Raw genomic sequence first — 14,658 nt, 5'->3', positions numbered from 1 at the left:
TGTCATAACATTATAATAAAAACATATTTTACAGGCTTAATTAATGAGCTTGTCAAGCCATTTAATTCACTATCTTAATAGTTTTACAGTCATTGTATTATAATAATTCTATAATATATATCATATAGGAGTTTTTTTCTCTTGTGCTTCATGTATTCAAGCCTACACATTGATCAACTTTGTATTCATAATTCTATATTTAAAATGTAGAGAAGCAAATTGTGTCCCTTTTGTATACCCTTCTATGTGTAATTTTGAACAAGTTCCATGATGTCAACTCATCATAAAGTGGCAATTGGAAATTGTTTGTCTAAATAGTGACGCAATCTGGACAGTGATGCAATAGGACTGAATGCGGTCTGACCACTGTGCATTAGCCAGAAAAACTTGTTGTAGGGCCCTGAGGCAAAAATGAGGTGCTGGCCCCCAATTGCACCCTGGGAATCTGACCTGGGGGCTTTGGGGCAGTTGTCCACTTTGTTCGGTTGGTAATCCAACTTCGGCAATCTAACACACTTTGGGTTCTTGTCTCCCAAATAGGCAGTTATGTGGGCCATACAGTAAAGAAGTCATGCCTAACCTGTAAACCACAGTGTGATAGCGCCACTGTCTGGCTCATTGCACACAAATCTATCCCATCCTGGTTGTTCATTTAGTCTATTAATGTACCAAAACTCTGGAATAATGCTTTGTAAACTTGCAGAGCAATACAATTCATTTATTTCCCCTTACAACCCATGACAGATGTGACCTTATGTGAACATTGTTTCTTAAAGCAAACTACTTGGCATTCAGTAGGTCACAATAGACATGCACAGGGAACTGCTATAGGACAGGGTAATTACAAATTTATCAGTATTTAACATGTAGCAAAAAGTATTTCACTTTCTAAAATAAAGTTTTGTATCAGCCACTCATGAATACATGTTTGAAATAGGTACATGTTGTTTAGGCCATTTGGGCACAATACAATGGCCAGTGACCAACTGGGCTGTCATGGTAAGACTTTCTATCAGGCTGTGCAGATCCCAGTTCAGTTATATTCATTTGATTTCGCATCATTTTAATTTCAAATTCTAACACTTTGTAAATAAATGTTGAGTTTAATAATTATTTAACAAGTGTTACCTAAACAGCAAAGCTCGACATACAGTATAATATGCACACCAACACAAGAGGAACTGGACAGTGCGAATAGTATTTATTTCATTTTTTTTTTGGCAGTTTAATAAGTGATTTTGATTAGCGAGTAGTGTATGATGATGATCATGTTACATTACACAAACCATATAAATTATGTATTCTCCAATAAACTATACAATCTTTTCTTTTTAAAAGCCTTGTTGCATTTCACACTTATGTCCAGTAGGGGGAGACACCGGTGCAGTTGTGCTCAGTAAGTGGGAGCATATTATGTAGCTTCTCTTCATGTGTGAGTTTACCAAACAGGACGCATCACAATTTGACGGTCATAGTTTGCAGATTTAATTTCGATTCTCACAGTAACTCCACATACAAAGTATGCTCCGTGTAAATGCTGCTGAACAAAAAGCATGACTATTAGCATGCAAAGAGACAAAAACTATGTGCAAATGACAGTACAGAGAAGCCAGGCTGATTCAACAGTGGATAAGAAATTGTTTATTTGACTTGAACATAATTACAAGGAAACCAAACAGTCTGCAACATTCTAGCTTCAGTGGTAACTGCTCTAAGTGAATCACACTCAACACAGTAGGTCATCTCAAACTGCTTTTTATTACATCTTAAATAACAGTACATTTTAATATAGTTTCTATCTTGCATCCAGCTTTCGGTTGTACACTGACTGACTTTAAAATTAAATACAAAAGGTGAAAAGGGAATAGTGGGGGTGCAGAGCTCTACAGTTATCTGATGGAGAAAGAGAGAAAAGGAAAGGGAATTTAATTAATTTTTTTATATTTTTTATTTTCATTTTATTTTTTGCCAACTCCAGGCCTAACGCACAATTACAGCACATTTTTGTACAGAATGTCGCAGAGAAAAAACAGAATGGAAAAAAATGTCACTACTGCTAAAGAAAGAGCGTCTCTGTTTACAAGGAGAAGGGAACAACAGAAAATTCTGCCATTCAAATGCTGCAAGATTTTTTTTTCATTTTTTATTAAAGGACAGAAAAAAACCTGTTATAAAATGTTTTTCTTTGTAAGTGGAATTTTGTTTGCTACAGAAGGAATGACAATTTATTTGTTCCATTTGAGATTGTGTATGTTTAGGTGAATGAATGTACGTATGCATGTGTGTACAATTTAAACATTTACGTTACTTCTTAATTTGTGGAATCCCTCCCAAGTATGGACCAAGTAACAGTTTATGTTGCAGGGTTGTGCATAGCTTTGACATTTTAGTTAAATCATGTATGCACGGAATAGCCAAAAACAAAAAAGGAAAAAAAAAGAAGAAAAAAAGAAAAGAAAAATATAAATACCATTGTATTGATATATTCAACAGGTTATTTTCTTAAAGAAAGACATCAAAGGACTTAATTCCATATGCACCTTTTTAAGCAATTCTACAGCATGCGATTCTAAGAGATAACCCACCCATGGCAGACAACCAAAATCCTTTTTTTTTTTCGTTTTTAACTTAAAAAGTTTCAATATCATTATTTTCAAACATTGATTTTTACAACATGTCATTCACAGAGTAGTAACTGCATTTCCAAGCACGGAATGGGCACCTCTGTTAAAAGAGAAACGTCCGGATTGCAACCGGGCTAAAGTGGAGATACTCCCTACCCGACCAAATCACATCACCGGTCCCAACCACGGGCAACAGAAACCGGGGAAAAACCAAACTAAATTAAAGGAGAGAAAAAAAAAATAAAATAAAAAAAAACTATTAGAAAAGAGGGGCAGGGTGGATTATGATCTGATGGGTTAATCTTCATTTAATTATTCTACAATGTCTGCAGACAAAAAAGGTATAAGAATGGTTAAAATGGTTGTTTTTTTTGTGGTTGTTTTTTCGTTTTCAAAACGAGCATTCATTATCATAAACAGCATGTGCTTGGTTAGTTCACTTTTTTTCTTCTTTAGACATTATTCTATATATGCAAAGTTTAATTTTTGTGCAAACAAAGATTTGTGGACTACACTGGAAAAAAGAAACAGTAAAAGTATCATGGGACTAAATATACAGAAGGGCCAGAAGTGGCTTGAGGACTCCCTGTTGAAGCTCAATTCTCTCGCTTTGTTCTCCAGTGCGATAAAGCTGGAATTAAAATGACATGAGATCTGGAGGTTCTAGTTTTCAACTTAAAAACATTCTCTAAAATGTGAAAAGACTAGGAAATAAAACAAAAGCTTTGATCCTCATTTTAAACATTAACTGACAGTTCACTGATCTACTTCTCTTTAACAAAAAAAGAATGAAACCAAAAAAAAGAAGAAAAAAAAAAAAAAAAAAAAAATTGGCCAAAAAGCTAGATCACTGTCATGTTATAACCTTCACTCAGACCTCTGTATTATGAGGACGCAGGAAAAGTTTGCTTGGTGGTGGTGGTGCCGGCAGCGGCGTTTGCATTTGACTTATTACAATACCAGACCATGGTCATGGGAGGAATGCACAACTTTCCCCTCCGTTCCATTTTGAAACCACTAAATTCCTCGAGCTTTTTTTTTTATTTTTTCCTTCTTTTTGTTGTAGCTGAATGATTGACAGACAATTGTGCTCTTTTAAATGAGAAGGAGAGAGAGAGAGAGAGAGAGAGAATTTTTGCCCTTGATAGTTGTTTTTTTTGGGTGTTTGGAGTCAGTATCGTGGTGTTTTTGAAAAGATTGGATATGCAATAAAATTGAACATTGTGATGTTGGAATGGTCTTCCACTCAGATGCCATCTGGAAACAAAAAAAAAAAAAAACACATTATTTGATTATCATTATTCAACAAAATCACTCATAGGCCAGACAACTGTAAAATCAATAAATCCAGGTTTGATCATAAATGCATTGCTTACTCCAAGTTTGATAAGCAATTACAAATATTCACAAACTGCAGAATGTTTTTTTTTTTTTACTTGTATATGTGTTTAAAATTTCAAGTCCAAAACCACATCACTTTGATGAGAAATGTCTGAAGCTATGACAACGTGAAAAGTCAGATTCGCCAGAAACTGGCAGTGCATGGTAAAAAAAGACATTTAACACAGGGGCCCTCAGGTAAGATCATTCCACTATGTGTAGCTTATGTGATACGTCTGGTTTCTCTTTAGGTTTCATATATTGCACCTTCATTCCCAACCCCCAGATGGCAGTCAATGCAACCTCTAGATGGGGTCCCATGTAGCAGATGCTGCTTCTAAACAGTTACTCTGACAGCTGTTCACTGTCACATATTGAGGAACATTCCTCTCAGTTCATCATTCTTTTACCTCGAGACTCTAGTTCCAGATCTTGAGGAAGCTGTCCCAGGACCCTGTTGCCACTGCCATGCCGTCGTCGGTCACACCCAAGCAGCTCACCCGGTTATCGTGACCAGCCAGGACACCTGCAGAGAAACCAGAGGCTGAGACACAGCAACACACCTGCTCTGTCTGATAGATACCACATGCTAGGTTAGACTTGGGTAACCAAGTTACTGGATACCAGCAAGTTGTGTAAGTGACGAAACAGTAAGTTCATAATTTTGACATTAATGACATGTCTGCGGAAACCTGATTCCTAAAAGATGAAACATGGAGAATAATGTGAAATAGGGAGGAGGCCAAGCAGGTTTCAGGGCCTTGTGGGTCCTAATATCTGCCAACCATATACGTTTTGGTTGTTTACTTTAAGATGTAATGACCCAATATGCTAATAATCAATATTGCACCCACCAATGTATCAAATAAGGGTTCTGTATTTGAAATAGCCAGCTCATATGGGGGCCTCTTCTGATCCCCAACCCACTATGCAGTCAATAGCTGTAAAGTATTCATGCCTCTGCAGGGACTCTTCCCTGCTGGAGAAGGGGACGTTTGCTGCTCATCCAGATGTATAGAAAGGCCTTCTATACTGTAAAAAGTATAGAGCCATTATCTAAAAAAGTTGCTTTCTGCTCAATAATTTGTTAAATAGTTTTTGGTAAAAGGCCATGAAAGTGGTGTTTGTAGGGATGTGCGTGGAACAATGTGAAGCTCAAAGTCTGCTGTGTCACGTGTCAAGTAGGGCCACTACAAGAAAATAATGCTAAAACAGCAATCACCAACAAGAGGTTACCTACTTTGTAAATAAATTTACTGTCACGTTGGCAAAATAAAAATTAATTACATGTTTAAAGTATTTCGTCAACATTATAATATTCTCTGGCAGCAATATTGTAAGTGGACAGATATGAATCAGATTTGCACTTCTGGCCACTACATTTTTACCCCATTCTTCTTTCCAAAATGCTAAAACCCAGGTTTCATGGGGCGCGGGACACATATTCTGGACTGAATTAACCACATTGGACGTCATGAGACCTTACCTGAACATGCCCTCAAAAGCTCCGACTTGGCCACTCTAGGACATTAAAGGTGTTTTAAAGCCATTTGTGTGCAGCTTTGGCTTCATGTTTAAGTTATCTTGCTGGCAGCCAGTTTTCCCCCCAGGATTTTTTCTGTATTTTGCTGCTTTCATATTACACTCTACCTTCATAAGCATTGCGTGTCTTGTGTGTTTCTACGGACACGTGATGTTTGACTTGCGCCAAATATAGCCTTTAGTGTGATGGCCAAAAAGCTAACTTTTGTCTGATCATATCACAAATTATTCTTCTGCTTTCTTTCCCTGTGTTTTAGAGTTGCCTTCTGGCAGCCACTAGTCCAGATGTCATGTGATTTTTTTTTTTTCTTTTTCTTTTTTAACAAGCATAAAGCTGCAACTTGTTAAGCAGCCAGGCATGAGTTGTATGACAGTGTCTCCCATCACAGCCATGCAGCCCTGATGCTCCTTCAGGGTGTCCACAGACCTGTTGGTGGCCGGCCGGATTCAGTGCCTTGAAAGATGTCTTGTATCCTTTCCCTGACTGGTGATACTCCATAAACATTTCATAACTATGTTTGGAAATGTTCTGTTGCCTTCATAATGTAGTTTCTAACAAGTAATTGACTAACTAGCTGTTTAACTTCCAGAGAAAGATACAAACAAAACTCTACAGTCACCCTACGATTAAGTCAACCTATGATTAACGGCTCTTGGGATTTTGGATCTGTTGCAGTAAATTAATTATTTTTTTTTACTCCACATTTCTGACTGGGGCTGACATCGATCTATGAAATTTACTGCTTGCTATTTAGACGGCTAAAGGTGCTACCACTGTAATGGAGCGGCCCTGTAAATACTTTGAAATATTATAATTACAATAAACAACAACTTAGAGGTAGAAAATAAACCATCATTGCTCGTTCATAAAAGTGTAAAAGGACGAGGAGGTTTTTGCCCGAGGAGACGCTAACTCACCTAAAATGTGTGTCGTGTCCAGTGTCTATCAGACATGTTTTGAACGTGTGTAAGTTTTGGCATGGAGAAGTACATCAGCACAACATATTCTTCTAGCTCTGCTCTTTTGCCCCTGTATGGTGGCTTACCTGCACGGTCAGCCTTCAAAGTGTCCCAGACATTGCAGTTGAAATCGTCGTAGCCGGCCAGCAGTAGGCGGCCACTCTTGGAGAATGCCACGGAGGTGATGCCACAGATGATGTTGTCATGTGAGTAAACCATCAGCTCCTGGTCAGCACGCAGGTCAAACAGCCGGCAGGTAGCGTCATCTGAACCCGTGGCAAATGCGTTGCCATTGGGGAAGAACTGCAACAAAGGTCAAGGGAGATTTTTCAATGTTGGTACGTTTGTGCATTTACCCTTTAGAGTGATTGTAGCATATAATTCACATGCCTTTATATTATTAATTGTAATTAAAGGTGTTATTGTCCTGAGGTTGTGGAACAGTAACTTGCCACACCCTTTTCTGTTTTATTGGTCCATAAAGAGCGTAATTATGTGGCACCAAGTCATTTAAAATTTTTTTTTCCAGAGTCCTTCTAGTCACCCCTAAAAGAATTTATGAAATATTATTGTGTGAGCGTGCGTGTGTGCGTGTGTGCGAGCGTGGCCTTACGCAGATAGCATTGATGTCCGACTCGTGGCCAGTAAAGGTCTGTCGGCACATTCCTTCTCTGATGTCCCAGAGCTTGGCCGAGGCATCGCAGGCTCCAGACACAAACAGCCTGGTGTCGGGCGCCAGAGAGAGACTCATGACATCACCGGTGTGACCAGCAAATGTAGTTGTCTGCTGACCAGTCTCAATGTCCCACAGAGCACTGCAAGAAAGCAAAAAGAGCATTGTCAAATTACAACTGCAATATACAAAACAACATTTAGAAACTGATTGACCCACGCTGTGATGCTGGTAGCTGTAGGACATCGGTCTAGCTCAGGCAGACCCGGCACTTGGGGGTTAAGGTTGGCCTGGATTTTAACGGTAGCTCACCAGTTACAGTAGACAGCGTTGGCTGAGAATCTTAATATTACTCTAGGGAACTGATATGGCTATGTTTCCATAAATAGTGTTGACAACCAGAAAAAAAACGACCAGGTGGACTATATGTAGGAACATTTAGCAATATAACAGAAACAAAGACGATAGCCCTGGAACTAAAACTTTATTTGAAATATATAATGCTCAATTCTTTGATTAAATTGTGTTAGACAGGTGTTAAGCTAACTATGTCGATCTTCTGAGGTTGTAGTTTGTTGTGGTGTTGTATTGGGTGCAGTATCACAACTCACCAGGTGGTGTCTCCAGAGCTGGTGACAATCTGGTTGTCATCCAGGAAGCGACAACAGGAGAGGTAACCTGACAGGAATCAAACACACTGATTGAATAATCAATTCATGATGGTCTGTCTTTTATCTCGTATTAATAAGTAGAGGCTTCATTTCCTTACTGTCACTAAACAGAGGAAGAAATTCTATTCCCAAATTATCATCACACCCTCAGAGAATGCTGTGTGTGCAATGTGGGGGAGTTTAATTGACTAATTCACTCCCAGAAACAGAAAAAAACTGTAGGGTATCTCCCAGTTTATGACTTGCTTCCATAATTCATCCGTTACTAGCTGACAGAGAGTACATACCCCTCCCGATAGCGAGGGAACTAGAACTAAAATGCTGACACATTTCCTGCATCATGTGACAGTGATCAGATGAATGCTCCTTGCCTAATAGCTCAACACTTATTAGTTTGCGCTGGGATACGGCTCAACCAGCTCCTGTATTTATGGAGAAAGACATGTGACTGGCATCTCTTGGATATGAAAATAATGAGGCTCACACCAGTACATGAGCATACAATATCAATATCAGACATCAATAATAGAATGGCTTTCAGTATCTTCACACAAAGGAAGAGTCAAATTGAAACTTGAATGAGGAAAGCAAACTGTCTCCAAAAATGCAGTGACTGAGTGCTCCGTGACAATAACATTATGACAACATGACATTTTGTATAAAGCAGTGCACACTGGCTGGGTGAACATGATCCTGCCAGGTGTTGTCTATTGATGTTTTACATGTTCCAGTTACTTCTTAAGCTAATGTGTGCAGATCCAAGAGTAGATTTAACATGAATTCATTAAAATCCCTAATTTCTTCTGTGGGTTTATTACTGCTAAGCATAGTATGCTTATATCAGCAGGGACTACTGGGGGCATTATTCAGTACTCCTAAAGGATCCAAAGACAACTATTTTAGTTCCCAAGCCTACAGAACCTCCAACTGCGGACAAATTCTGGGGGAATACTGAATAGTAGATACTGAGTATCTGTACGAATATGATTTATTGGCAGATTGACCAGACCTTCAACAAATCCTGGGATTGATGGGTAAATGGGTGCATGCTAATGGATGTGTCCAGCCTACCTGTGTGTCCGGCCAGCTCACGGCTGACACGCACATTTCCCTCACGGGTCTTCAGGTTGTAGATGGAGCAGATGTTGTCCAGGCCTCCACAGGCAACGTAGTTCCCAGAGGGGGCATAGGCGCATGTCATCACCCAGGAGGAGCGCAACGGGATGGCGTGGACCTGGAAGAGAGAAGGAAGATTTAATATTAGACAGCATGTGGTGACAGATGGGAGAGAGAGAGGGGAGGGCATGTGACAAAGTCTGTCCGCAATATTAACTTAACCTTTCAAGGGCACAATACCCACTATAAAAAGCATGACTTGGCACCTTCAAAGACTTGTGAATTATTTTATAATGAACTCAGCACTTTGTCAATCTAAATGAAACTAGTTGCCAGAAATGGGGGAGTAATGATTATTGCTGACTTAAGCATTGTTGAACAGGTAAAGGCAACGGTTCACCTGACAAACACTTACCAAACCAAGTCTTTTTTTTTTCAGTTGGAAATCTGGTGATAGTCAACCATACACATTTTTTTCTGAATGAAGGCTTTTACCTTCCAAAAGTGTAAGAAAACAATAATTACACAGCATTGAGATTGTTTCAGTTCTGTGGAAAATGGTGTTTTTACCTTGTTTGTGGTGTAGCTGTCCCAAATGATGAGTTTGCCGTCCTGGGAGGCGCTGACCAAAAGCCTGATTAAAAGAAAGATAAGACGGCTCAAACTACAGAACAATTCAAAATGATCAGTCCATTGCCCATTTTGGATAGGTACGTTCTCACACAAAATACAAAAAATGTCACCTTCATCTATACCTGTGATGGATATGTTTCACACACACACTAATGCAAATAACAGTGATTGACACGGTATGTGAGAGCATGGCTTTTTTCTGTTTGAACATTTTGAATATAATTTTGTTGTGCAGACTTCAACCTCCACAACCGGAAAATAAAAAATTGGATTGAAAAAGCGCAATGCTGTATGGAGTTTAAGCAGTTAAATCATGTTTGGTAATGAATGAAAAGCTTTAAAATTCTGTATCTGTATAGCAGATAAATATGTCACAGCATTATTTTAAAGCTGCTGCTGTATCAACTTCACAGTATTCCACAGAATGGATAGTGCTAATTAAAATGGACTGATCCAGAGAGTTGAATTTCTGTGTATTTCTTATACAATATTAGATACTTTCAAGACCATTTATTTACTTTAAATATTTTATGTGCCTCAAAAACACAACCTGCAGAACCTGCGTGGTAAGCAGTTATTCTAATAGAAAATTGTTATAAACCCTGTTTTGCATTCTAGAGACAGCTCTTATGTACCTCTGTGGCTGTGCTCTGCTATCTGGGTGAATCCAACAAGAGTAACCACAGTGACAGTCCCAAAACACATAGGACCAGGGAAAGGAGTGAACACACCAAGGCCTGCAGGGACTATGCAAATCTTAACTACCAGGCTGGCGGGAACGCGCCAACATGTGCACACTCCGGCAGATAATGAGCCAGGGACAGAATGGTCTGTGCTGGGAATTTTAGTCTAAAAGAAAATGAGGCATCAACTTCCTAGCCTTAAAATGAACACATTAAAGTCAAGTTGATGTCAAAAGCAAGAAAAGTACTAAATACTAACTAACAGATTAGGCCCCACATATAACTTCTGGTGCAATGCGAGCGAGAAAGTAAGTTGTGCGTGTGTCAGCTGAAAGACGATGATGCAATGCAATTAAAGGTCCTATGACTTGCTGCTTTTTTTATAGGCCTTAGTGGTCCCCAAATACTGTATCTGAAGTCTTTTTCCCAAAATTCAGTTGGTGCAGATTTACAGCCACTGAGGCCAGTCCCACAATAAGCTTTCCTTAGGATGTGCCATTTCTGTGTCTGTATCTTTAAATGCTATTGAGGAGGAGAGAGGGGGGGGAAAGTTGGAGGGTGGGGGTGTGGCCTTGACCAACTGCCACTTTGCTCGTTTTCAAGCCATGATGTCTCTCTCTCTCTCTCATGGGCGGGCCAAATTCTCTGGGCGGGCAAAACAGAGAAAGGGGAGGTAACCTTCAAGCAAGCAAGATTCCAGATCGGTCCATCTGAGCTTTCATTTTCTCAAAAGGCAGAGCAGGATACCCAGGGCTCGGTTTATACCTATCGCCATTTCTAGCCACTGGGGGACCATAGGCAGGCTGGGGGAACTCATATTAATGTAAAAAAAAGATTTCATGAAAAAAGATTTCATGCCATGGGACCTTTAAGGTGCTCACTTTCTAGTCAAAACAGAGCTCTGACAACTTGGTTGGGAACAGACACCCAAGGTTTGGAAAGACCTGATTTTGAATTTGCAATCACTTGCTCATCACTCATCAGGTCTGTTTGAGTAACTGTGATGCTGTCAAGTGACATAGTCAAACACAAGGAGAGGAGTGCGTGTTTGGCTGTAGTTTTGTTCTGCTAAAGTGAATAGCAGCAAAAGAATAGGAAAACATAAGACGTAGCCACAATTTCCATTTCTTCTAATGTTTGTTTCCCATCCATTGATGTATTTGTGGCGGTACGCCACAAGGGAGAGTGTCAAACAAGGAAGAAAGTCTTGACGGCTGATTTCCAATGGATTTTCCTGTGCAATATGACAGCTATAGTAGCTTGGAAAATAGCGGTATGGGCACCGTTTTGGATTTTGAATTTACGTTTTATCAGACCAAAGATGAGACAAGAAGCTAGAGCACCCTGCGGTCCGCCTGCCTTACTGCCTGCTGCAGGAGTCTGTATGTTCATGTGACAAGCTGTATTCACTTGCCGTTTCAAACTTTTGTCAGTAAGGATACATAGCACTCAAAACCAACACGTAGTAATGTCCCAGATGAGCATATTGTTTTGTTGTTAAATTGTATTAAAAGCGAGCGGTGACGTTAAATCACCTCTTTCACGTGTCCCAAGGTGCCGTGTAGGTGCTGGATTTTTCTTTAGCTGTGGTTAGCTAGCAATTACACCCACTGACCGCAACATTATTGTTTATTGTTTACAATAATTGCTATTTATTATTTTGTCACAATGTTCACTATGTGAATCGACCCAGTCAGGTTTTCTTTGTAAACAACACTGATACAGTTGCTTCAGTTTAGGCTTGTGAAGATATGGTTTAAATGTTATCCTAACTTAACTTTGGCAAAGAAAAAGTAAAGGCTGAGTATACTTGATATCACCAGTTTGTTAGGTTTGCTTCTAAGTTTCATATGGTGTTGAATGCGTTAAGGATATGGAGTCACCTGCTCATGTCAAGTATAAAGCCAGAAGGAATGTTTGTATAATGCAGTGGTCATAGTGAGTGAAAATGTGATTGGAGATGGACATTGCAAAATGTGTTATGTATCTGGAATTGTTCATTAGCTGTGTGCGATATCTTTCAAGCTGAATGGATTAACAGTAATAAAACATTGTATTCTGGTCCAAAGATTGAAACAGAACTCTTTATGTGGGAGAAAGGACACTTTATCGTGGAATGCAAATGTAAGACATGATGCTTTTAAAAGAACCATTGCAAATAAAGCAATTGTTGCTAAAAAGGAACAGCAATGTATTCACTTAGGTAACGTCACCGTTTACAACTTTTTCCAGCTGTTCCAGCATAATCTGTTCATATTGGACCACACTCGTTTTCCCCCACTAATTTTCAAGAAGAAATCCTAGAGGAAAACACTCATTTTAATTGTATACCCTAGAAACACAAATCAAATGTAACACAAGTAGTTTTGGCTACAGTTATTGAGTAAAGTAGGGCACTGAAACACTGAATGCAAGCTGTCGCATGTCATATTAGTAAGGTTGTTGACCTAAAAGTTCTTTGCAAAGGGGTTATTACACCAACAAGATGATCAGCAGTAACATAAAATTTGGGCTACACTTTTTTATTTTTGGTTTAATTATAATACTCCAACTACAAAGCTTTGCCTCTTACGGGCATTTTACAATTTATAAGAAAGATTTGTGTAGTTTTTGGATCATTACTGATACCAATACTGAAAGTACATTTAACTCAATATATTACTGGTTAACGAAGGGAAGTGGAACTAACTAATGGTTTTCCTTCTCAAAGTGTAAACTCACCACAGACTGAATCTAATAGTGTCTCCATGGTGCTAAAAATAGCAGACTTAGCCTAGACTATGGGTCAAAACATCTTCATGCAACCTTCTTCCTGGGTGGCTGAATCTCTGCAGGTAGTCTAATAAATACCCCAACTCCTCTGGGAGGTGAAACATTAACAGATGAAACAAACAAACAGTAGGTAAACACAGTGGTAGACGTTTTCTTAGTTATATGACTGGAAGGATGATGATGAGATGACAGCAGTTTGCAATGGTGTCTCTGTGGACTGACGCACACCAGCACCACAGTGATTAACTTGTTGGACGGTTGAGAGGTGTGTGCAACTCTAGGGAAAATGCTTTATATGTGAAGAGAGCAGGGTTGCTTCATCTGCCTTGGCTATGTAGCCTAAACACGGCTCTAACGTAGGCCGACTCCATTTTGAGTATTTTCCCTACCCACATACCCCGTCCCCAATGCACACAAACACGGCACACAACACAGTGGAAAGATAAATGACTTATGCATGCCCAATGTGCATTCAACAAAATGCATTATCTATTGAGCATGTGCAAAAATATCCTACAGTTGAATTGTTAGAACACTGAGTATATATATATATATATATATATATATATATATATATATGTATGTTAATCTGATAGATCACTTTGGACAGATGTAAAGAAAAAGACCCGTTTTTGGATGAATGAGTGAGCCATGTGGAATGTCATTTGATTTGACGAGGACCCTCAGGAGAAGTAACTAGCACAAAGACAGTCAAGCTTGCTTTTATATCCAATTCCTGTATTTAGGTGAGGGGGCTGGGCTGATGGAATGAAATATTTAGTTAATGGACGCAATGGAGTTGAATGAGATTACCTCGAGTCAGTGCCCCAGTGCATGGCATAGATTTTAGCCAGATGTCCCCTCAGTGTCCGTCTAGTGCGCATCTGAATTCGGCCAACAGGGTCGATGTTAGCTGTGATCTAGATGAGATTAAAATGGGAGAAAAAGTCACTTTTAGACCGCTATATATATGTTTCTGCTATTTGCACTGAAGTAGTGCGGCATTTCTTTTAATAGAGATTTAAAAGGCATGATTAAAGATATGACTGACAAAAACATAAGAATGCAGACTTCAAATCGTGCACTCACACTCACATCCAAAGATCAAAGCTAATTTTAGTACATTTTATAATAGTTAAATAATGGTGAGTGAAGATCATGGTATAAACATTTCTTACCTGAGACAGGGTAGCATCCGCACACGCTTTCCTGGCATCCTGAAACACAACAACCCAGTCAAATGCTGTTTTGGCCCACAAACATCAGTGAATTAACAGGATCTGTGTCGCAAACCTAAATACTTTGAGTACCAACCAATAAACCAAATTGTGTTGAAAGTGTACTGAAAAAGTATGGTTTCGGTACAGGTAATAAAATGTATCCCATGCATAACTTGTCTCGGTCACAAAGTGATTATATTGTAGTTCAAAAGCCAGTGGGCTCTGGAGCTCATTCACTACTAAACCAAAGTGCTTTGTCAAAATTAAATAATAAATATATAATTGTGTTATCTCAGGGTTACTGCATTGTGGCAATAATAGTAATCGTTAAAAATAAATAAATGTCATTATGCAACTATAGAGTAATACAAAAATGACAGCATT

The 14,658-nt window shown here is 39.0% G+C and overlaps 1 protein-coding gene across 1 annotated transcript in view; it reads right to left on the bottom strand.

Annotated features, from left to right (window-relative positions):
- Positions 1–1,618: 1,618 nt before the first annotated feature.
- Positions 1,619–14,658, bottom strand: part of gnb1a (guanine nucleotide binding protein (G protein), beta polypeptide 1a) — a 45,742-nt gene continuing 32,702 nt past the window's right edge. The window contains exons 3-11 of the mRNA XM_028582717.1: positions 14,233–14,271; positions 13,868–13,974; positions 9,537–9,600; positions 8,922–9,084; positions 7,791–7,857; positions 7,120–7,321; positions 6,593–6,809; positions 4,415–4,530; positions 1,619–3,881 (exon numbers count right to left, since the gene is read on the bottom strand). Coding sequence (XP_028438518.1) covers positions 4,424–4,530; positions 6,593–6,809; positions 7,120–7,321; positions 7,791–7,857; positions 8,922–9,084; positions 9,537–9,600; positions 13,868–13,974; positions 14,233–14,271 — 966 coding nt within the window. The 3' untranslated portion in view covers positions 1,619–3,881; positions 4,415–4,423. The remainder of the gene's footprint in view (positions 3,882–4,414; positions 4,531–6,592; positions 6,810–7,119; positions 7,322–7,790; positions 7,858–8,921; positions 9,085–9,536; positions 9,601–13,867; positions 13,975–14,232; positions 14,272–14,658) is intronic.

The sequence above is a fragment of the Perca flavescens genome, chromosome 7 (assembly GCF_004354835.1).
Source record: "Perca flavescens isolate YP-PL-M2 chromosome 7, PFLA_1.0, whole genome shotgun sequence".
Classification (NCBI taxonomy): Eukaryota; Metazoa; Chordata; class Actinopteri; order Perciformes; family Percidae; genus Perca; species Perca flavescens.
Note: the sequence above shows the minus strand (reverse complement) of the source record. Positions and strands in the feature narration are given on the sequence as shown.